General features: G+C 40.3%; 1 protein-coding gene across 5 annotated transcripts in view; it reads right to left on the reverse strand.

Annotated features, from left to right (window-relative positions):
- Positions 1–376: 376 nt before the first annotated feature.
- PRIMPOL (primase and DNA directed polymerase) overlaps positions 377–23,290 on the reverse strand; it is a 37,389-nt gene continuing 14,475 nt past the window's right edge. For 2 of the 5 annotated variants that reach the window (XM_054031187.1, XM_054031188.1), the window contains exons 2-13: positions 22,535–22,719; positions 19,208–19,299; positions 18,268–18,409; positions 16,752–16,899; positions 8,747–9,028; positions 6,178–6,340; positions 4,629–4,726; positions 3,877–3,963; positions 3,670–3,778; positions 2,469–2,551; positions 2,336–2,382; positions 377–925 (exon numbers count right to left, since the gene is read on the reverse strand). In XM_054031187.1, coding sequence (XP_053887162.1) covers positions 602–925; positions 2,336–2,382; positions 2,469–2,551; positions 3,670–3,778; positions 3,877–3,963; positions 4,629–4,726; positions 6,178–6,340; positions 8,747–9,028; positions 16,752–16,899; positions 18,268–18,409; positions 19,208–19,299; positions 22,535–22,714 — 1,755 coding nt within the window. In that variant the 5' untranslated portion in view covers positions 22,715–22,719 and the 3' untranslated portion in view covers positions 377–601. Of the gene's footprint in view, positions 926–2,335; positions 2,383–2,468; positions 2,552–3,669; positions 3,779–3,876; positions 3,964–4,628; positions 4,727–6,177; positions 6,341–8,746; positions 9,029–16,751; positions 16,900–18,267; positions 18,410–19,207; positions 19,300–22,081; positions 22,166–22,534; positions 22,720–23,290 lie in introns of those variants that run through there. The other 3 variants (XM_054031190.1, XM_054031189.1, XM_054031191.1) reach the window with 3 other exon arrangements.

Raw genomic sequence — 23,290 nt, forward strand, 5'->3', positions numbered from 1 at the left:
TGTTTTAACCCCACTTCATCCCTCACCTCGTCCATGAAGTTTTTTGAGAGTGTTGACACTGTCCACTTAGCATCTTTTTAAATTTTGAATTTAGTGCTCCTGAGAAGTACCAGCTTGATAGCCTGTGTCTAGCTTTAGAACACTGCACAACACCGGTACCACTAGGGTAAATTGATCTACCTGGGTCTTCCATAGTGCTTCTTTCCTGTCCAGGAGCAGCTACTTCTAGGGGTGAGAGGATAGTTCAGTTTCTATAGCTATTCAGTCCTTGGCCTCTGCAAAGAGAGGGTGGCTTTTGTGCCATATGCACCACTCCAGGCTGCAGGTGGCAAAACCACCACTGACTAAGCTAGAATTTTAAAGCAAAAATTAAAGGTGAGATTTACAAGGTTTAATAGGATAGCATTAACATATAAACCCAATGTACAAAAACACAGCTAATGGCAAGTTTACTATGCACTTTCATATAAAGAGGATGCTGGCATGGTTCTATCAGTTTCTTTTGGCAGTGTAAACAGGACTTCTGACAAACTTTGGCTTTATATAATGTGCTAACTCAACTATATCTTAATGAATCTAAACAGCTGACCTTAGCTGATAGCTAGTTGTATACCTTGTTACCACAAACTTCTTGTTTTCTTAAAACCTCTATGAGCAGCTCATCGGGTATTTCTTCCAGGTCACAGTTCTGCTTGGTCAGACTGTTGTCTGCAGCTTCTGCAAGTTCAACATCCTCAATAGCTTCCAGAAAATAGGCCTCATCAGTCACATTGTCCCATTCTGTATTTGAACAGAGCTTGTCAGGAGACTCCTTATTTTCTTGACGTATCCTTAATGATGTGCTTTCTGAGAAGTCTGTAAGGTTAGGTGATTTTGCTTTTTCTTCTATGTTCCCACACTCATCCATAAAAAGTACATATTCTTCCTTTAAAAAAACAAATATTACTTATTCAACATGTAAATGTTCATTATTTCTAGGGGGAGATCTTATTGTTGGCTTCATAATGGGAGCAGAGTTAGGCTAAGGCTGAGCACTTTTGAAAATGTCATCTCTAATGAACACTGTGTAGGTCAGCTGGCAAGACAAGTTTCTTGTGTTTTTGGATTGTGAGCATTTACGAAATAGCTAAACCCTAATTTTATGAAAGTCAGTTTTCAATAGGACCAAAATGTAGTTCTTAAAAGCAGTGCCTTGTAACTGGCAAGCTTTTGAAAATCATGCTGCAAGAGCAGTACTGAGTTTTCTCTAGCTGCATCTGTAGGGAGATAACACATTTACACGCACACAGAGTACCTATGTGGCCCTGCAAATATCACATGAGCCATAGCTGTGTTCTGATTGGGCCACAAGTGACCCAAGGGCTGAGAACCACTGCTTGAAGTAGTGATGATTCGCTTACTAAGAATTTTTTGCTAAATAGGCGTAATTTACCAACAATCGGTTCTGCTTCAGATAGGACTTCATAAACTTGCAGTACACAGATCAATATACCTCTCAACCAAACTTTCCATGGTTATGCCAGCTATTGAAAAGCTGTTATCTATAAAGCTCAGGGTAGGGGTTGCTTGGCCAATAGTCTTCTCTACAAAGGTTGAATATTTACACTAAACATTTTTTATTGCTTTTACTACACTACACAAAAGGATTTTTGTAAATGAAGATTAACTTCAGTCTTCAGTCAGTGACATTTAATTGCCATTTTAAAAATGTGAAGCAGTTTCAGAATACTAAACCACTAATGCTAAGACAATAGGATTTACAATTGACTATGTATTAACTATGCTACCATCATATTGTGTGCTGCAAACACCAGTTGAAGTTTGACTTGGATTTGCTTAAGCATCAGAAAAATGGAAAACTGAATGTATTCTTTGAATGCTCCATGAAGTTTAAAGGTGACACTCATGTATCGGTCAGTTAGCGTAGATACAGCCAGAGAGATTAAAAGATCTTGTGCTAGACCACAAGGAGGAGATTTGCCTTAGTCTAAGTGAAATATTGGTAACCTTGCCTACAGCCAGTCTATATTACCACTTCTCCTGCTAGTACCCCTACCATCAAGGGAATTCTGCATAATTGGGCCCCAAATATTTCAGTCACTACACTTGATGAGTCCCATTGCCATCCATGGAACAACTCACAAGTGAGTAAAGATTGCACAATCAATCAGTCCCTTAGTGTAGGCAAGACTAAGGGCTACCAGGGAGGACAGTTTGGAACACACTTGATCTACCATTAAGCCTTTTCTCAGGTGTGTTTTTTTTTGTTGTTGTTTTGGTTTGGGGTTTTTTTGCATGGGGAGGGGGAAGGGGGAAAGGAACAAAAAATACATACCTCTTTGAAAAGAAAAGGGAGGCATATCTCAGGGGGTAATGGAATACCTAAATCAAATACACTGTGTTTATATTTTGTTTAAATTTATTGTTTCTGAAATGGTCAAGTGTAATTTTATTGAAAACATACTTACTTTCTGATTTGAAGTTTTTAGCTCTGCAGACAGGGTCATAACATTTTTGATAGTAAACTTCTTTTTTTAGATCTACCAGAATCCTTAAAATACAGATGCAAGTGTTGGCTAGCACTTAAGAACAGAATTAGCTACATTATACACATAGGGCAAGGATTTCATCCAGAGAATGAAGACACTATGTCCTTCCTCTGTTTCTAAAATAGTCTTTGTACATGCATTCTGGCCCATTCACAACTGAAATTACATATAATATGCAATGTACAAAAAGGAAATACACAATCTTACTGTAAATTTTACAGTATCTTACATGTACAGGGTTTTGGTATGTTGTTTCAAAGCCACGGTTTTGAAAGTGAGGTACAACTATCTTCAGGCTACATTAATTCTGAACAAAGATATACAAATCAACATCTTTTAAGGTATTCTTATTTTCTAAGATAGTTATAAAATGTGAGTTAAAACCCTCCCTCCTGCAGTGAGTTTAATTAAATCACTTGTACAACTCTTACTGCAAATCCAGGTTATGCAATTGTGTTATGGGACAAATCTTACCACATAATTTGATACTATACCATTTTAGCTGTGGTTGAATAGAATATTTTGCATCTCTTGCTGTTAAAAACAATTTAATAGTCATTCTTTTGAAAAACATTTACATTTAGAAATAGGATTAAAGTGGAAAGTTGTTTTTTTTAAGCATGCATTTGGTAGTCTCTCAGTCAATCTATATTCAAAATTTACAGTCTCCTTTTAACAGCCAATCAAATGACAAGTTATTTAGAATTTGTAACCTAAAAAATTAAGTTAGTAAACTAAATATTGATGAGAGAGACTAAGTAAGATTAAGTAAACATTTTGAGTGAAATGCTGACCCCACTGAGGTCAGTACCTCCCATTATCCTCTGCCATTGGAACTAACTCCCTAAACAGGTATAAATGTATGTTCAGTTAAAGAGTAAACTAAACAAATTCTTTCCATTTCCAGTGAATAGCACCCAGTAAGGGTTGGGACCCTGTTGTACTAGGTGCTGTAAAAACACTCTCCCTTCCCTGAACAGTTTTCTAGTCAAGCATTTCTGGATATTCTAGTTGCATAATGAAAAATTTCTTATTAAAAAGTTAATTTGAAACCTTTCAAAGTATAAGTGCTTATTAAATAAAACGTTTGTAGAGAATGCTACATACTTAAAGAACATACATTATATTGTTACTTTTGTGGGCTCTTCCAATATTTTTACACCAGCGATATCTGGATATGTCATAAACAAGGAGTTCTTCCAAGGAAAAATAATTCCATCGTCGTATCCCTGAAAAATTAAGTACCTTTTTAAAAATAATTTATAACAGCTTGAGAGTATATGTCTGTCTTTTTAAAGAAAAAGAAAAAAAAGGTGGTGGTCTGTACCTCCATGATTATCCTCTTTATTAACTAAAGAAAGGACAAAACAATCAATTTCTGGATAGGGTGAATATTGATATCCTTCTATGGGATCTGTTTAAAAACACAAACACATGAGTTACTGTTACAAATGATATAAACTCAACCAAAATAAAAATAAGTGTACTTGAATCTCACTAACCATGAAGGGCCTACTCCTAGTCCCATTACTATCAATAAAGCAGGACAGGGCCCAGTGTCTGACTGGTATACATCTTGGAAAGCATTTTTCATTATAGAAGTTGTCCTTGCTCAGGAACTCTGGAGCCAGATCCCTACTTTTGGGAATGGCAGGTTACAATTAGCACATGCTCCTATACTTTGGGGATTGGTCAATCCTTACTAGTCCTGTGACAAAGAAAACTCATGTAACTTACTTTAGAAGGGTTTGTAGACCAGGGAAAGAGGCACACTCCTGCAAGCTCCCAATTTATTAGTGCATGAGTAACTAGTTAGGCAGTCTCCCTGGGAAATGAAGGCCATACCCCCTGCAGAACTCAGCTAAAGGATATTGCCTAAATAAGCTGCAGCAGAAAGTTTCCACTGATGTATAAGAACAACAGCCCAACAAGGATGCAGTTTATCAGATGTACAATTTGAGATATAGTCCATAATTAGATGGGGTGCACTGTAATACATATAGCAAATTAATGACAAACACTTAAGATAAATTTTTCTATTCAGTAAAATCACATATTCAAAAGATGGTTATGAAGTACCTGAAGTGCTACTGGCAACTCTCCTGTCTGTTTGTTTAGGCATTTTTTCCTTCCCTTCTGGGTTGTCACACGTTAGGGCTCTTTCAATTTCTGAGAACCTAATGGAGAGACAAAGTGGGGAGAAATAAGTCATAATTCTCAGACTTCTGGACATACCATACTTCCTTTTCACATTCACATGGCCCCTTTATTTCTTGTTCAGACATAAAGGATTCATTTTGACTTAGAAGTTTCCTCTGATATATTCCAGCAGAGGGCAGTTTCCGCCTTCCTCAGCAGAGGCAGGAAGATCTACCCTCACCAAACCCAGGATCATCTGCACTACTTCTAGCCCTATTTGCTATATATGTAGTCCTTGAAAAGTATTGTTTACTTTTGGATGGCTTTTAGCATTCTTGCTCTTTACCCTTTTAGAATTAGAATCATCATTTGTAAAGAACTATGGTTTTTCTTTGCTGTGTTTCTGGCATGAAGACAAACCATCATATAGGGCCAAATTCTACAACAGATCATTTCTTGTCCTTACTCAGGAATGACTCCACTGAAGTCTGGTTTGTTTGTTTTTTAATTATACTATAGGATATAGGCCTCAATTCAGAAAGGTATTTAGGCACATGCTTAGAATCATAGAACTGAAAGGGACCTCAAGAGGTCATCTAGTCCAGTCCCCTGCACTCAAGGCAGGACTAAGTATTATCTAGACCATCCCTGACAGGTGCTTAACTATCTGTCGAATGGAGGCCCATGACAACCAAAGATTTACAGGAATTTTGAATGTAATATGCATCTTTAAAAATATAGGGGAAAATTACAATCAAAAGTCCATAATAAATGTAGCTCAACTGAGGCTCAATCCTGTGAGGTGCTGAGCACTGAAGTCATTAGCAATTTTGGTTGCCTCGCATCTCCCAAAAAGCACTCAGTACGTTGCAGGATTAGGTCCTTAAACTTTAGCCTCTTTTGATAATAGATTGTGTTGCATATATTTGTGCAGCACTAAAGAAAACTGCTATTGCTCACTAAAGTTTACACACAAAATAAAGCTTTTCGCTTTCTTCTGTGTTTAGAATGAGTGTCTAGATTGGAGTTATTCTCTCTTAAATGGTTTGGTGGGGGCAGTTTTGGATTTTGGTCCATTTCAGAGTCTTACCTAAGTGACAATGATAGAAATGTAGCACTTCTCAGCAGAATAACCTTGAACAAGTCAAATTCTTCATCTCAAACAAAAAATTTTAAAAAACCCCAAAACACAACCTCCCTCCCCCTACACACACACCCACAAAGAGTGCAGTTTAGAAACCATCACAAATGGCACACGTTCTCTGAACTTATTGCACATTTGAAGTTAGGTGCAGCAGATGGTATGTCTGACAAATCTTTGCTTCAAGGAATAACCATCAGAAAATGTTACCCGCTGACCCCAATAGCTGAACTTTCCTAGAATAGAATGCATCAGTCTCAGTGGAATGTCAGCCCCCCCAACAGTAGTGGTTGCTACTGAAGTCTACATTTTAAAGTACTTTAAATACCACTGTAATTAAATTGTTACCTAACATTACAGACCAAAGAGGAAAGGAAATATTGCTCCTCAACAGAAATATTCTTTTTGGGTTTAGGAACAAACTTGTTATCTTCAGCTATTTTCAAAGTCGCATGCTTTCCTGCTTTAGATGACTTATACAGCCGGAAATTTCTATTCTTTGTATAAACTCCTACAGGGGGAGAGAGAGAGAGGTTTCATAATGTATTTACAATTTGCTAGGTTCCCTCATATGTACTGTTTATACACTATATTTGGGTGTCTGAGGGGAAAAAAGCATTTAAAAAGGAGTAAACACAAACAGTTATATTTATCCCAGTTCATTTCTCACAGTAGGAGTTACATAGCAGGGTAAAAATGAATCATGCAGCCATATATTTATCCATAATATTCAAGTATAAGGACAATCACTCTAAACTGCTGTACAGGCATTTTAAGTAAATACTACAGTTATTTGGTACTATTTCAAAATCTCTGCAGATCATTCTCCAGTTTAATTGTTCTTTTTCCTAGCATGAAAGACCATGTAACTATTTTACACTGTAAACATGGTTTGGCAATTTATCAGTTTCCTGTTCTCTGTGTGTCAGTGTGACTATATCATAGTCGCACTTCAACAACAAGAGTGGTAGTTAGAAAAATGCAATTCGCATCACAATCTCAAAACAAATATGGGTTGGCAAGTATGAGCAATTCTGCTTGAGACTCGTGTGTGTGTGTGTGTAGAATTAAATTAAATTAAATTAATGGAGAGATCCTATCTCCTAGAACTGGAAGGGACCTTGAAAGGTCATAGAGTCCAGCCCCCTGCCTTCACTAGCAGGACCAAGTACTAATTTTGCCCCAGATCCCTAAGTGGCCCCCTCAAGGATTGAAATCACAACCCTGGGTTTAGCAGACCAATGCTCAAACCACTGAGCTATTCCCCCCCTGTTTAACTCTGAAGCTGAATTTAGTTCTCATGAAAGTTTAAGGACTAAGAGCATTGGCATGACTGCTACATTGCACCCCAATTTTGTCTTGCAGTATCCTGCTCCAATTCGTTCTTGGTCTCTGTCTACCAATCATTTTGTAATTTAGGGTGGTAAGCCCACCATGTTCTAGTTCACTGTGAACTAAAAACAAAAACGGAAGTAAAAAAACCACACGTTATCAGCTTAGTGTGCCACATAACTGCACCCTCCTACCTTATTTTTTATCGACTAGTCTCTGCAGGAGTTACGGTTATTAACGTAGTTACAGTCACAGTGCACTTTATTACATTGTTTCCCCAAAATGAGAGTAACAGTGCAAGCGAACTCTTGGAAGTTAGGTAACTGCTATTCAAGGAAGAAAACTGCTGAGAGTAGTTACAAAATAACTTTTCTGTGGCAAATACAAAAATAGATGTGTCCAGAACACTGTATTATTGTGTCACTGTACTCACCTGAGCCACCTACTAATAAGTAAAAAAAAACAAAACAAAAAAAACCCCACAGTTTGTTACCAATAAGCCAGTCTTCCAAAACTTCACAGGGAAAGATAACATAGTAAAGCAATTCAGAAGCCAAAATGAAAACTGTGGAAAAAGAAGTCATTGTAGACCTGTCCGTGCTTTCCAATTTGAATTTGTATTTTTTAAGAGAAAAAATTCTGCTCAATATACAGGAATTGCACACAGATCTTCACTTTTTTGGGGGGGCGGGGGGGCAAGGGAATTTACAAGCTACATGTATGTCATTGACTGTGAATGTATTTGAACAAGGCATTTCTTGTTGGTCATTATTTGATTTTATCCACATGAATTTTCTAGACCATTCAAAATGCAGCAGCTTGTTTGCTTACTAAAATACTAAAATTACGGATTCTGTAGTTTCTATTCAATAGGTTCAAATGGATTAGGCTTTAACTTTAAATTATCTCTAGAAGATGTTCAGAATCATACATTCTTTATACTTATACACACCATTAAAAAGGAGTACCCATCCCTTGCTTTAGGCAGTCTGTGACAAATCTTAAATACACAACTATCAAACAGACTTTTCCCTCTAGCTCCCATTTTCATGATCATGCCACTTCCCATTTAACTGAACCAATGACCCCATGCAACTATTGTCCCCCTTATCATCAAGGAGTGAGAGTTCCTAAAGATAAACTGAAGTCTCCAAGGGACAGAGTTTTTATTTACTGTGGAACAACATTATGAAACTCAAGTAATATTAAAAGTTCCACAAGCATGTCAATATTTAAGGCCAAATTTAAAATACACCTTTTAAGATCATTTGTTTGATTTTTATTGAATTGCATCATGCATTTTGTTGTATGTTTAGTACTTAATTATATTACTGTACATTAAGCAGGAAACAGAACACTGTGCAAATAATGCTGTGATCAAAGCATAAATCATCTCTGGTTACTTAACCTTTCTTGCACTCCAGTACACAACCTTAACAGGAATATAATGCACATAATATGGAGCTAAATTCTCACTTAAGATGTGCATGCAAATGCCTCCTTCCCGTAGGCAACATTTTCTGTGCATGCATCAGATGGCAGAATTTGGCTCAGAATTCTGTCAGTAACTAACTTTTATATTTACCCAAATCGACGACAAGTTGCTTGCCTCCCTCCTTATCATTCACAACTAGAAAGGAAAGATAGGGATTATCTTTCTGTTGCAGTTTTCCATTTTCCAGCGTTTCATGCATATTAGATTGCCATTTCCCAGAAGCCTCCTTCGCTGCACCAAGGCTTACAACAGTACCATCTATTTCAACTGTTGCTTTGGAAGATTGGGAAGCAACACTGTCTAGAATCAGAGCATCAGCTTTATTTTCAGTTAAAACAAGAGCAGGTTGCAAAACTGTTTTCACAAAATTACCTTAAAATAATAAGAAAAGAAATAGATCAGGGTCTGTTTTAGTCACAAGTTAAAAATGCATTTAATATGTTTTGTGCAAAGACTTTCAAATGAAAAATAGATAGAGTTTCTCTCTCTTTTCCCTAAGTCTGGTGCACAACCAAAGCTTTAAACTGCTAAATGGGAGGCCCAAGTTTTGGCATTAACTTTAGTTGAAACTAAAGTTTGTGCTGCTGTTTTTTAAGACATCTCACTATGTTAAAACAGGTATGCAAGAACGGTCCATATTTTGGTTGTATCATTCTCTCACACCCTTCACCATCTTAACGGCTGTGAGCGCCTGAGGGAACGAGCCATGTGTTTCTATATATTTGTACAGCACCAAGCACAAGTGGGCCCTGGTCCTACTTGACACTCTAGGTACTACTTCAAAACAAACAAATAATAAAACTGAACATGTTGTGAATGGCAAATGTGTAGTAATGTCACTACAGCATCTCTAACCAAAGTTTCACATTGAGGAAAAAATCTTGGATACCTGTTCAAAGTCCTAGTAAACAAGCCTTGTGCAGGGTTTCAAAGGAGAACCATACTCTTCTCTACCAACCTGACAGCAGGGCACAGGACACCCATGCTATTGCCCAAAGACTGTTACTACTAGTGATAAGAGTCACGGTCTGGTACTTCATCCATGATTAGAGCACATAGGGTGCTGGTTTTAGTAATGAATGACACTGCCAATGATCAGCATGAGCCAGAATTTTGGATTTGACATCTGACTATGGACTTGAATCTCCCATTAGACTGCCAGATTCCCAGTGAGCATAAGTGATGCTCCACTCTTACACAATTGGAGTCTCATTCTGAGAACACTTATACACATCACTTACAGTAATGTCAATGGGACTACTCACATGCATAAGTGCAGGACTGGACAACAGGTCAGTACTGTGGCATATGAGGGAGCATCAGCCACTTCATCTTGGAGCCTGAACAACAGGTGTTTTATTCGCATGAATGAGTGCAAGTCCACTGATATCAATGGAGTTGAACTTCCTTAAACCAGCTATGAATTTAGTCCCTTTGCTTTAATTCCTTTTTAGAGATTGGTAGAAGAGTAACGTACTTAATATGTTAGGATATTACTCATTTTGCAGAATTTCTGACACAGAAAAATTCTAATAAAATACTCATTAATTTTATTAGGATAAGATTGCAGTTTCATTTTCTAGTTTGTCCCAGAGAACACACAGGTTGTGATAATTTATACTGTAAACGTAATAGATTAAATAATCTATTAGTCATTAACTGCTATTCTACAATAAACACTTGATTTAAAAAAAAGAGAGAAAACTGCTTATAGCTTTAATATCACTGGACAGTTTATTTGAACTGTTGACCTTTCTCTCTCTTCATATACAAAAATTCCTGATTGATATTTAGATACTTGGATATCACTGTATCAAGCAAACTATATTCATAGATGTTTTCTATGTAAAAATCCGTAGATAATTAGGCATTTTGCCCAACATTTAAAAATTGAATTATTCAAACTATAAAGCGGCTAATCTTCAAGAGACAATCAACCAGTTTTGACATGTAGATGATTATGAGATTAACTAAATCGGAGTTTCATATTTAATGTGTTAAAGAGTAACACTGTTTACAAAACTGACACTTTGTATCACAAGCAAATTTAGTTTCCTATTACTGCTAGGAAGGCAAAATAATAATAATAAATAAACCATTTACTGCTTACTCTGCCTACTGTCTTTATAAATCTATTATAACTATGACTGATTTTAAACACATTTACTGTCCAGCAGCGTTAATAATTTAGTTCACAATAGTGATAGAAAAAGCCTAACCAATGGGCTGGAAGTAATAGCTCAAATGCTGTTATTGAAAGGGAATAGCTGATGTAGTAAACTGAAAGAGTATGGGTTTTGTTCTACACTTAGTTATCTAGAGCACAAGGCTTAAATTAGTTTTAAATAAAATACTTTTGATCCACACATTCTTTAATAACTTTATAAGAAAGAGGTTACAGAATCAAACTTTTGGATTGATAAAGAGTTTAATGATCATATTTAATCATTTTGTTTTTGTGGTTGCAGTAGAAGAGTCATGGGGAGGGGGAAGGTGAGGGGGAACATGGAGAAGAAATGGTTATTTGTTTCTACTAATCTTAATGAAAATAATGAGCAATATACTGCTTATGCTATATGCCGGGTGAGGCTAGTAGCACTGCCTAACATTAAGGTTGCCCAACACTTCTCATTGTAGGAATCTGTTTGCAGTTGCTTATAACTTTGCCAGTCTTTTATCTGTTTGGTTTGAAATTTTCCATATGAGGTGTCTGCCTCAAGCTAGTTTCTTGGTTTTTCTTTTTTTCTTTTGGGGCAGGGGAAAGAGGTTTCAGCCAAAACGATTTAGCTTATGAAACTGAGGTTAGGGGAAAATACGTTGTGCAATATTAAAAAAAATTCTGTTGTCCTTTTCTCTGAGAAGTTCTAGCACTCCCATGTTTGGACCAGGGACTTGAAATTTGGCAGGGTATGGCCTTTGAGACAGGGTTGGTACTGTGAAAAATTTGGCCAAGTTATCAACCTCTGAAAAAAATCTCAGTTCATACATGCTCAGTAGCCACTTCTTACAGTTTTATTGCTAAATTTGCCAAAGATTCTGTCTTCACTGAGCATGCTCCATCCCCTCGCAGCTCCCAGTGCTGACCACACTGTATGTACTATCCTCACAGAGTGACAGCACATGCTCCAGCCCAGGGCTGCAGGGGCAAAGTCAGACTTTCTCTGAAATTGTTGCTTTAGGCGGAGGTGAGGCCACGCACTTGACACTGAGGCCTTGGCTACACTTGCAGATGTACAGCGCTGTGAGTTAAACCTGATTTCGTACAGCTGAGTAGGGAAAGCGCTGCAGTCTGTCCACACTGACAGCTACCCAGCGCACTGTCATGGCCACATTTGCAGCATTTGCTGCGCCATTGGGAGCAGTGCATTATGGGCAGCTATCCCACAGACCACCTCTTCCCATTCTGGCGCCGTGGGTTGTGGGAAGGGGGCGTGGGTGCGGGGCATTCTGGGTCCTGTCCCAACGCCCTGTGATGCATCGCTTCGCATCCCAGAAATCCCTTTGTTTCTGTCCACCTTTGGCGCCATCTTTCAACAGTTTCTGTGCAGCGCGATCTATCTGCGGGAAATGGAGCCCGAACTGCTGAGGCGTATGCTGACTTATCTCGCCAGCACGTCACGTTTGGCTGTCGAACTATTCCTTAAGATCCAAAGTGACAGTGAGAGTGAGGAGTCCGACAATGCTATCGAGCCGCGTAACGCGTATGACACGAAATTCCTTGTGGCATTCACGGACATGCTCAGCACCGTGGAACACCACTTTGGGGCTCGGGAAACAAGCACCGAGTGGTGGGATCACATTGTCATGGAAGTCTGGGATGACGAGCAGTGGCTGCAGAACTTTCGGATGAGAAAAGCCACTTTCATGGGACTGTGTGAGGAGCTCTCCCCCACCCTGCGGTGCAAGGACATGAGATTGAGAGCTGCCCTGCCAGTGGAGAAGCGGGTGGCTATTGCAATCTGGAAGCTGGCAACTCCAAACAGCTACCGGTCGGTCGCAAACCAGTTTGGAGAGGGAAAGTCGACCGTTGGAATCGTGTTGATGCAAGTTTGCAGGGCCATTAATCGCATCCTACTCAGAAGAACTGTGACTCTGGGTAACGTGCAGGAAATAGTGGATGGCTTTGCACAAATGGGGTTCCCTAATTGTGGAGGGGCGATAGATGGGACGCACATTCCTATTCTGGCACCACCACACCTAGGATCCGAGTACGTTAATTGGAAGGGGTATTTCTCTATGGTTCTCCAGGTGCTTCTGGATCACCGTGGGCGTTTCATTGACATTAACACAGGCTGGCCCGGAAAGGTGCATGACGCACGCATCTTTCGGACCACTTGGCTGTTCAGGAAGATGCAGGCCAGGACTTTTTTCCCAGAGCGGAAGATCACAGTAGGGGAAGTCGAAATGCCCATTGTGATCCTTGGAGATCCCGCTTACCCGTTAATGCCGTGACTCATGAAACCCTACACAGGGAGCCTTGACAGCAGCAAGGAACGGTTCAACTACAGGCTGAGCCGGTGCCGAATGACTGTGGAGTGTGCCTTTGGCCGTTTAAAGGGCTGCTGGTGATCTCTGTATGGGAAGCTGGACTTGGCCGAAAACAGCATCCCCGCGGTTATATCCGCGTGCTGTGCCCTCCATAATATTTGTGAAGGGAAGGGTGAAAGCTTCACTCAGGACCTCCAAGGTTGAACACCTGGAGGCTGAATTTGCACAGCCAGAGAGCAGGGTTATTACAGGGGCCCAGCCCAGAGCCGCAAGGATTAGGGATGCCTTGAGGGAGCAATTTGAGGCTGAAAACCAGCAGTGATATCTGGTGCCCTGCACAGGAGTGAAGTGCAGTAGTTCCAATCTTTAGGAATCAGTTTTTGCTAAGCAGACAAGCAGACTTGCAGTGTCTGTTTATTTCCTGGGCTAAGGAGTCTTTTACTTTATGCAATAATAAAGAATGTTTTCAAAGCCAAAAAATCCATTTATTGAAAAGAAACAAGGGGGTGGAGTGGGGAATGGTACAATCACAGATTCGCGTATGTCCTGTCTGGTGTGCTGTGCACTGAGTGCTGCACTTCAGGATAGCTATACTGCATGGTGATGGGGGTTGAGTGCAGAGGGTAAGGGTCATGGTTTTCAGGGCTGGGTGGTGAAGATACTGGTGTTGGAGGCAGCTGGTGGCGTGAAGAATACGGAAGTTGGGGAAAGTGGGTTGGAGGTGACAGTGGGGCACAACGGAAAGAGTTTTGGGACAAAGGCTGTCGGGGAGGGGGTGGCGTTTGCGCTTGTGGTACTGCTCCTTCTGCATGGCTACGAGCTCCGGGATAGCGTCTGCTTGGCGTTCCAGTATGCTTATGAGCTGATCCGTGCTTTGGTGCCGGTGCTCCGTGCTTTGCCGCCGGTGCGCTGCGTTTTTCTGGCAGATCCTGCTTTCTCTCTCCCTCCAGTTCTGTGCTTTCTCATTCTCTTTAATAGATTGCCACATCACTTCTTGCAGCATGTCGTCTTTGCTTTTTCGCAGTCTCTTCCAGAGTCTTTGCAGTCTCTGAGCAGGCGATAAGAGGGACGGCTGAGGTCTCAAGGTTGATGCAGCTGTTTAGGCAAAATGCAATATTTAACAGAGGCAGCATTGTTTATACCAGACGGAGTAATGATTCCCCCCGCACTTAAGGAGTAGAAAACACACAGGGTCTACACAATAGCATAATTTTCCTGTCCGAAACAGAGCACACATATCCCACGGGAGCCTCAAAATGGTGAGTAAGGACGACTGATTGTTTCAGGGCTGCACTGTCCCCTGGGTTTCTGTGCCTTGGGGAGAGCCAACAGCTTCAGGGGGCACCTACACTGAACACTGTCTCAACATTTTCCAAAGGAGTTCGTCCTGGACGATATCTCGCTACTGAGGGTGACCTGGGAAGCAAGGGAGGGTCTTCTACTGCAATGCGGCTTCCGCCCTGGCCCATATGCAGCTTGCCTGTGTGCAGAAATGGTCCCCCCGCGGCACAGTGGCGCAGACACGTTAGCCTGGCTGGGACAAGGACCATGGTGGCTCTCCCGATAAACCTGCGCAAGCGCATTGCACACGTTCTGGATGAGACATTCGAGGAGATTACCGAGGCCGATTACCGCGATGTGATAAACCACATCAATGCACTATTTCGCATCTAGGCATACATGCCTAACCCTTCTCTCCCAAAGAGCCCACACCGAAAAAATTCCTTCCCGAAAAAAACCCCGCTTACCGGGAACCTGCTCTTCTGTTTGTCCTCCACCAAGTACCGGCCGCTGCGACTGGCTACCTTCCTCCTGGCTCGAGAAGAGCTCTTGGCTGCATGGCTCCAGGGATTCTGGGGTGTCTCCATCCGGCCCACCACCCTCACTCCCGTTTTCTTCCTCCTCCCACCCCAGCTCTGAAGTGTCCATGGTGGTGCTCGGAGTGGAGGTGGAGTTAACCCCAAGTATCGCATCCAGCTCTTTGTAGAATTGGCAAGTCACGGGGGGAGCACTCAAGGCCGCTTGCATCGCGGGCTTTGCAGTAGGCACTCCACAGCTCCTTCACTTTAATCCTGCACTGCAGGGCATCCCGGTCATGGCCCCTTTCCATCATGTCCTTTGATACCTTCCCGAAGGTATCGTAATTCCTACGGCTGGAGCGCAGCTGGGACTGTATAGCTTCCTCCCCCCAAACACTGATGAGGTCCAGCAACTCGCCATTGCTCCATGCTGGGGCTCGCTTGGTGCGTGGAGGCATGGTCACCTGGAAAGATTCGCTGATAGCACTCCACGCCACCCCGGGCTGAGCAAACAAGAAGGGGATTTTTAAAATTCCCGGGAAATGTAAAGGGTGGATCACATGATTGGTTACCTGAGGCCAGGGCAGTAGAGTTTGACCAGAGTGGCTAGAACAGGCATTGTGGGACACTGCCAAATACTTCTGGAGGCCAGTCACACTGGTGCCGCAGCGGCAGCGCAATACACGCTATTCCTTTCGGGGACGTGGAGTACATGCAGCGCTGCAACCACAGAGATACAGCACTGCAAATGCCTTGCCAGTGTGGACGGGGAGTGAGTTACAGCACTAGGGGTGGCTTTACAGCACTGCAACTCTCAAGTGTAGCCAAGGCCTGAGAGCAAGGAGCCTGTCTCTCCTGTGCTCTCAAATCACTCCCAGGCAGCTTTTCTTACTCTTACTAAATGAAGGATTTTATTGTAATCCCACTGGTGTCAATAGCAAAACTCCCAGTGAGTTCAATGGGTGCAAGATAAGGGCCAACAGGGGCATTTAGGGCCAGATTCTTGGTTCCAGTCTGGCTTCTTTGTATCGTTCCAGAGCACTTAGCCAGAAAGCTTCCCTGAAGGACAGTTGAATGTTCCCCTTGCATAGCAAACTCTCTGGCTAGCCCAAAGCTAGCTATGGAGGCATTACACTACTTCCTCCAAGCCCCACAAGAGTAAGTGGCATCAGAGTGTGTGGCTGGAGTCCACTGTGCTTTGCCAATCCTGGGTTGGCAAAATGGTCCATGAGGGGCTGTTGTAGCCTAGAAGACATTCCAACTTATGTCAAGAACCAAAGAGCTTCCCACTGTTCCCTAGATCAGGCTAATGCAAAAGTAGCTTTAAGCTATGCCTTTATCCTTTCACTAAGGTCTTAGGCTGAACATAGCTCAGCTGGACTCAAGAATCTGGCCAATAAAGTTTAACTTCGGCCAATTAAAAAAAAACAAAAAAAACATACCTTAACCTACAAAATAAGTAAGCAACTGTAAAACCACCATCAAGCCTTTTACCAGCTTTTGTGATGTCTTTGTTCTGTAAATACAGTATATACACACACACACACACACATACACAGATAGTAGCTGTTTCCTTGAAGTAGAAGGCTGACAAGAAATTGCACAACTAGTCACAGAAAACAAAAGAAAATACATGAGCAGGAAATCAGTTGAAGCACAATAAAACACGAATATGTAACTGGAAATATGTATTTGTTTCCACCTATGGTCCCAATTGCTATAATATCTGAGTGCTTGATTGTACTATTACGATATAAAAATTCCACACATTTCCTTTTTATGTACTAGAAATAAGAAAATATGCTTACCAACATGAATATTATCCTTAAATGCTGTCTTGTAAAGCAGAAATATTAAGTGATGGCTAAATTTTTCATCAGTGCTGGAATCTAAGTTCAAGACATCTTCAACTGAACATTTAACTCCATAAAGTTCTTCCAGCTTTTTACTAACAAGCTGAAAAAAAAATAATTAGGCTATTTTTTCTGTTTTTTTAATTACTAAAAAGGTACCCATAGATCGTGACAGAAGGGCAGATTTTATGTCTTCGTTCATTTCAAAGATATTTTTGAACATGCAGTTTTTTTAGACTATGAAGTTTCATGGCTTATTAAATTGTAACCAAAATACAAACACATATTTTACCTTATAAATTGCATAAGTATATGATTATGGTACCAGTAGCAGACTGTTGCAAATTTCCAGTTTCTCACCTAAAAGCCTAATATACCGCCTCATCTATAATTTTTTCTGTTACACTGCTTCCAAAGTACAATTTACAGCTCCAGGGAAAACCAGCATTGAAGACTCTACAATCCAAACCTATGACAACTTAGTCACATTATATCTAGGGCCAGAGTGAAGACCTTAGATCCAAGGAGTCCAAAAGCTTCAGATCTTGGGACCTCAGATCCCTCCTTTTAGATCCAACAATCTTCTTCTTTGATTTTGAGGATCCCTTAGATTTCAGAACTGACTCTCATGCCTACAAAGGAGGTGGATCCTCTAAGGACTCCTCCAAGAGAAAAGGCCTCATTCAGTGTGTGGCTTCTTTCCTTCCTATCGAGAGGCATGCACAAGGCTCTTAGGATGATGAATGCTCTTAAACCTCCATACTTATCTGAGTCAGGATATTTTACTAGGGAAGGAGGTGTATTTCTGAAAGCTCATTTTAGTCTCTTTGTCTGCCACATTGGAGATAATGTCCTGGCCCACCATAAGCCAAACCAAATCCATATGAAAACATTTGTGCTAATTAATAAAACCATTAACTAACAAGGAGTGACACTATATAACAATCAGAAAAGGCCTAAGCTTAATAAAAACCACACTGGGGAAAAAAGGGACTTGAAACAACTGGAAAAAGAAGAACTGAGGGAAAAATAGAGGGTAAAATCTTTTGTTAGAGCCCAGGAGCATGCCTGTAGGCTTCCTAACAATTTTACTGCTTTCTTTGGTTCTATGGCTCTTGTATCAGGGCACATAATCCACCAGTGTGACTCTACAGAGGCAATATCATGAAAAAGAAATTACTAGGTCACAGGCCTATGGTGAACATGCTGTCATACCAACCACCATTTGCCTCTTGTTCCTCTAAAGCGGGAAAACCAGACAAACTTTGCTTTAACTAGCAATATCTAAACACGCATTTCTAATTTTCTCTAAAAATGGAATCCATTTTCATTTTATTTGTGATAACTTGAGCTTTAGAATAACTATAAAGAAAATTTGTTCACTTTATTCTCTCTTTGATCCACATTAAGGCCCATAACAAGACAGACAGACCTACAATATGTTATATTCTAATTATTGTTCCAGTTTTACCTCAATTAACTTTGCAATCATCTTCTTGCCATCAGCTTCAGGATTCACTGGTTTATAGAACTCCAAATCAAAATACAGTTTGCAAACAGCTTTTTCAGGAATAACTTCATAGCAATGCATAAGTCTTGTTTTATGTTCTTTGCTAAACAGAAAGTAGTTAAGAATCATCACCCATGTTTATGAACAATAATTCAAAAAACTAAAGATTTTTATTCCTCTTTAGTGAAACACTTGTTGAAATGTTTTAAAGACTAGCCCTACTATGTTCTGAACAACGTAAAGTATGAATTTTGTGACTAATTAAAGAAACACCATAAATATACATTTAGCCTAAAATTTAGATTTTGTAAAAAATAAATTCTTACAAACACCTAAGACTAACAGATATGTTTTCATGAATAAAAATAACTAATGGAAAAAGTAATTTTAAACAATAAATCCATTAGTGCTGAGAACCTTAAAGTAAAACTATACATGAAAGTGAAACCAACTTCTTTGAATTTTGATATCCAAACTGAGAGAAATGCAAAATGTAAAGAGCTTAAATAAAAAATTTGGATTTTTAGAAATCTGTCACTTAATAATCAGATGCATTATTGCTAAAACATTTTTATTTTTTTTAAGTTGACTGTAGACCTTTACTAGACATTTCAGTATCAGAACTTGATCATGTGATATGTTTCTGTTAAATGACTGTTAAGAATTATATATAAAATGGTTCCTGGAGATGTAATTATTTTATCTGCTGATGCACCAGAATGATGGTGATTGTTCACTAGGGATACCAATTCTCTTCAGTGGTCAAGCACTGTAGCACATTTGAGGGGATCAGTGTCAGAGAGCCAGTTATCGTGCTCTGCTTTCTGAGAGCTGATCTATACCAGCCCCAGCCCTGATGAAGTTTAAAGCAGCTGAGAGGTACTTTTTTCAAAATACTCACCTGTAATAAAACCAAAACTCTGTATATGTTGTCACAAGATAATACCTTTGTCCATCTTCTGTGTTCATTTCCAAAGCAAATACATGAACATCCTTTTTAAATTAAAAGAAAGAGTTAACATTTCCTTTTTCAGATCACTAATTAAAATCTTTTGCTTGAAATTAATTTCTCAAATCAAAGGTTAGTAATTATTTTCTAATTAGTAACAACCTATCAAAGGATGGCTTAGGCTTTTTTTTTCTTTAAAACCTAAGTACCTTTTATTGCTAATTAAGAGCCTGCTTCTTATTTAAATTACACCAGCGTAACTCTTGAGCAGCTGACTGAAGTCAATAAAGCTATGGATTTGCATTGATGTAACTGAGATCTGAATCAAACCCTCAAGTGGTATTTGCCTAGTAAAATCTTATTTTGATCAGCAGCAAGGTAACATCAATTGGAAGAGAAACAGTGTACAGAGAAGAGGATTCTCACTGAAGAGAGAAGCAGCATATGACCTAAATCAAGCAAAATCATGTCCAAACCATTCTTTTGATTATATACTATATGTAAAACCAGAGGTGACCCTACAGAGAAAAATGCTCCCAAACTGCAACATAATTAGGAAACAGCTTTGACACAGTCATAACTTCTGTAATGAAATTCATGACATTTGAAGAGTTGGTTAGTAACACCTGTCTCAAAATATTTTACTTTGCACTTTGTCATATGCACTGTTCCCCGCTATAGTGAGTCAGACCCTGATCCTGCAACAAGCTCTGCACGGGCAGACCCCTGCACCAAGCTCCATTTAAGTCAATGGGGCTTCTCAGAGAATCAGTCTGCATGGAACTAACTGCAGGATAGGATCCTTAGTCAGTCTCCCTGTTATCTGTGTGGGTTTGAGATGCAGGTAAGAGTGGAGAGGAAAAATGTCTTAAAATAAGAAGATATGATTGTAAAGGCAACAAAAACTGGGGGACTGAAGGAGAGATGTAATGCCAGAAACTACTTGTGGCAAACTTGCCATGCCAATTGTGGCATTGCAGCAGCTGTGCCTCAGTTTCCTCTCCCCATACATAGTCCTGTGGCCTTCTCTGACCATCAGAGTGATTTGGCCCTGCAGTCAGATCACTTTACAGGGTCACAAAGTCCTTTATTAAAGAAGAACAACAACAAAATGTATTGAAAGCAAACCTTCAGCCAGGATGGGTTCAGCAGACAGCAGCAACAGAGGTACACCTGTGCTGAGGACTGCTGCTCTTTCTCCTCTCCCATTCGCTCAACCCCCAGTCCACGGGCTGGAACACTTCTCCTTAACTAATAGTTTATGGCAGGCTCCAGCTCACCAGGAACCCCAGCTCAGTCAGGCTTTCGGCTTGCCTCTGGAGAACCTGTCTGGTCCTCCCCCACTCCCTCCACCTTCTTTTCAGCTACTGCCCAGGGAGAGAGCACTTCCCACCTGGTCTTTCCTGGCTCTTTATGGAGACAAAACTGCTCTCCTCCAACTGGGCTTTATTTTTAGACTGTGTCTACACTGCCACTTTCAGCGCTAAAACTTTTTGTCGTTCAGGGGTGTGAAAAAAACACCCCCCTGAGTGACAAAAGTTTTAGCACTGAAAAGCGCCAGTATAGACAGTGCTTTATTGCTGGGAGCTGTGCTCCCGGCGATAAACCTACCACTGCTTGTTTGGGGTGTTTTTTTCTTTTAATCACCAGGAGAGCTCTCCCCTGGCGATAACGCGTGTCTACACTGCCCACGTCACAGCGCTGCCGCGGCCGTGCTGGAACATGGGTAATGTAGACATACTCTTAGTTAGTCCTGAACCACACCCCCGGTGCACCCCATCACATTGCCTCCTCTGCAAGACTACATTCTGTCTGGTGCCAGAAGGGTCAAATGAGCTCTTCTCGATGACCTGTGCCTGCTGATAGGTGGGCAGCAACACTGGTAGCTACTCCCCTCATAGAGGTGGTTTTTTTTATAGTGCTGTGAGAGCTCTCTCCCAGTGCTATGCCACGACTACACAAGCCATGTCAAAGCGCTGCCGCTAGACTTCAGATCAAGCCAGGACTTCTCATGCTATAAAACAGGGTGGGTGGAGATTTTCATTTAACTGCCATTTGTGTTTTTGACACTTTCTCCCTGGGTCTTTAGAAGGACAGATATAAATATTACCTGAATTTTGTTACCTTGACTTTCTAAGTCAAAGTAATTCACCTAATATGGTACTTTAATATAAAATCCCTATTTTTAAATATAGTGAACTTTGGCTTCTTTCTGCCTTTCCTCCCCTTGCTGATTTTAAACTAGTTAATGATCTACAATTCCTTACTACAACCGCCATGTGACAAGGATACCTGTTTGAATCACAACATTCCTTATCCCCTCTTCCCCAGACCTGTTAGGGCTCCTCAAGAGCCTACATGTGCCCTCATGCCTCCTACACAACATAGCATCATTTCTTTGTCTATGGAGGAGATGACTGTGTTGCTTTATGGAGCAACGAGAATTGGGCACAGAGTGTTGCAAATTCTTTCAACACCACTGGGTGCTTTTACTGGATATCGTTGACAGGCATTAAATGTTAGTGTAATATACAGAAATAGGTCAGACCTGCAGAATTATCGGGATAACTGAAATGGCAGAAGGAAATTGCACATTCCACAGTTCTTTTTAAAAACAGGCAATCAAGTTGCAGAATATGAAATGTAGGTAATTACAAATAAATAATTAGCTCATCCTTTCAAAAACAGTTACACCTTAGGCTGAGGGTTCATTTCAGGTGATCTGGTTCTTCTCTTTCACTTCTTGGTGCCTGAGCTGTTGCCTGTCTCTTGTGGGATACATTTTTGCCTCTCTTTTCATTCATCTCCACCTCTTTTATATCTTACCTTCTCTGTTTTTCCTCTTCCTTCCTCATTCTCTGTCCTCTTCTCTCTCCTTCCTTCCTACTTGATTTTTACTCCTTTCCCATTCTTCTGCTTCCTCTTGTCATTTTGGCTCTTTCCCTCACCTACATCATTTGCCAGACCTTCCTTGTCACATCCCACCACTTCGGTCTTTCTTCCCCACAAGCACTTTTACTATTAAACATTAACAACACATCTAGAGTCTTATGTTAGAACTAGCCCTCATTACAGCTAATAACACAGTCTAATGTTGGAACTACTGCATATTACAACTTATGCATCATGTTGACCTGTAAGGGAAAAAAATTGCCTGATGTATCAGGACCGCACAACAAAAGAATCCTGAAGCCTGAAGTGAACTTTGTAGGTTAATAGAACTTTACAAATGAAGTTTCTAAATAGTGAAGACACCCTTCTAACAATTTAATATCTTACCTCCTTACAGGTTTTTGCATAGTTAAAAGCTTGAGCTTGTCGACGAAACAGATTCCAAACAGAGCACGGTTGCCATGGTTTGGACAGCTGTGGCCTGTAAACAGGGCAAAGTGGCTTTCTTTTATATTGAGATGCTAGTTCATCAACATTCTTCAATCTTTCTTCCCATTTTCTCTTCATTTGTCCTAAAGCAGTCAGGAAATGAGCCCTTAATACTACATTAAAAATAACCAAATCTAAAGCATTTTGTATGTGCTTCAATTTCTCATATACCTGTGCATATCTCTGTGAGTGATCTGCTGTATTTGAGCATACTCTGACTCTTTCATGACTAAGGGGAGCCTATACTCCAAATCAACACACAACTTAGCTGTGAAACTCCCTTTAATACTAAGTTCCCTGTGCTGGTTTGAGAAAATATGAGAACATCAATTGTATCAAGAATCAAGTTATGAATGCCCAGGCCTATTTTATTATCAACACAACCGAAACAATTTAGAATAGGGGGAAATCTCAGGGTAATGAATGATATTTTGTTTATAGAATAGTGTTTAATAATGCTTATATTTTCAAAATAATGTACACATTTATATTAATTCATTCTCACACCATCCTGTGGAGGTAGGTAAATATCAGACCCATTTTATAGATGAGGAAATCAACCAACACAAGTTAAATGACTTATCTGGGCTCACACAGCAAGTCAGTACCTGAATGAGGATTAGATCTCAGTAGCTTCTAGCTCCCAGCCCTATG

This window comes from Malaclemys terrapin, chromosome 5, assembly GCF_027887155.1.
Source record: "Malaclemys terrapin pileata isolate rMalTer1 chromosome 5, rMalTer1.hap1, whole genome shotgun sequence".
In the NCBI taxonomy this organism is placed as follows: domain Eukaryota; kingdom Metazoa; phylum Chordata; order Testudines; family Emydidae; genus Malaclemys; species Malaclemys terrapin.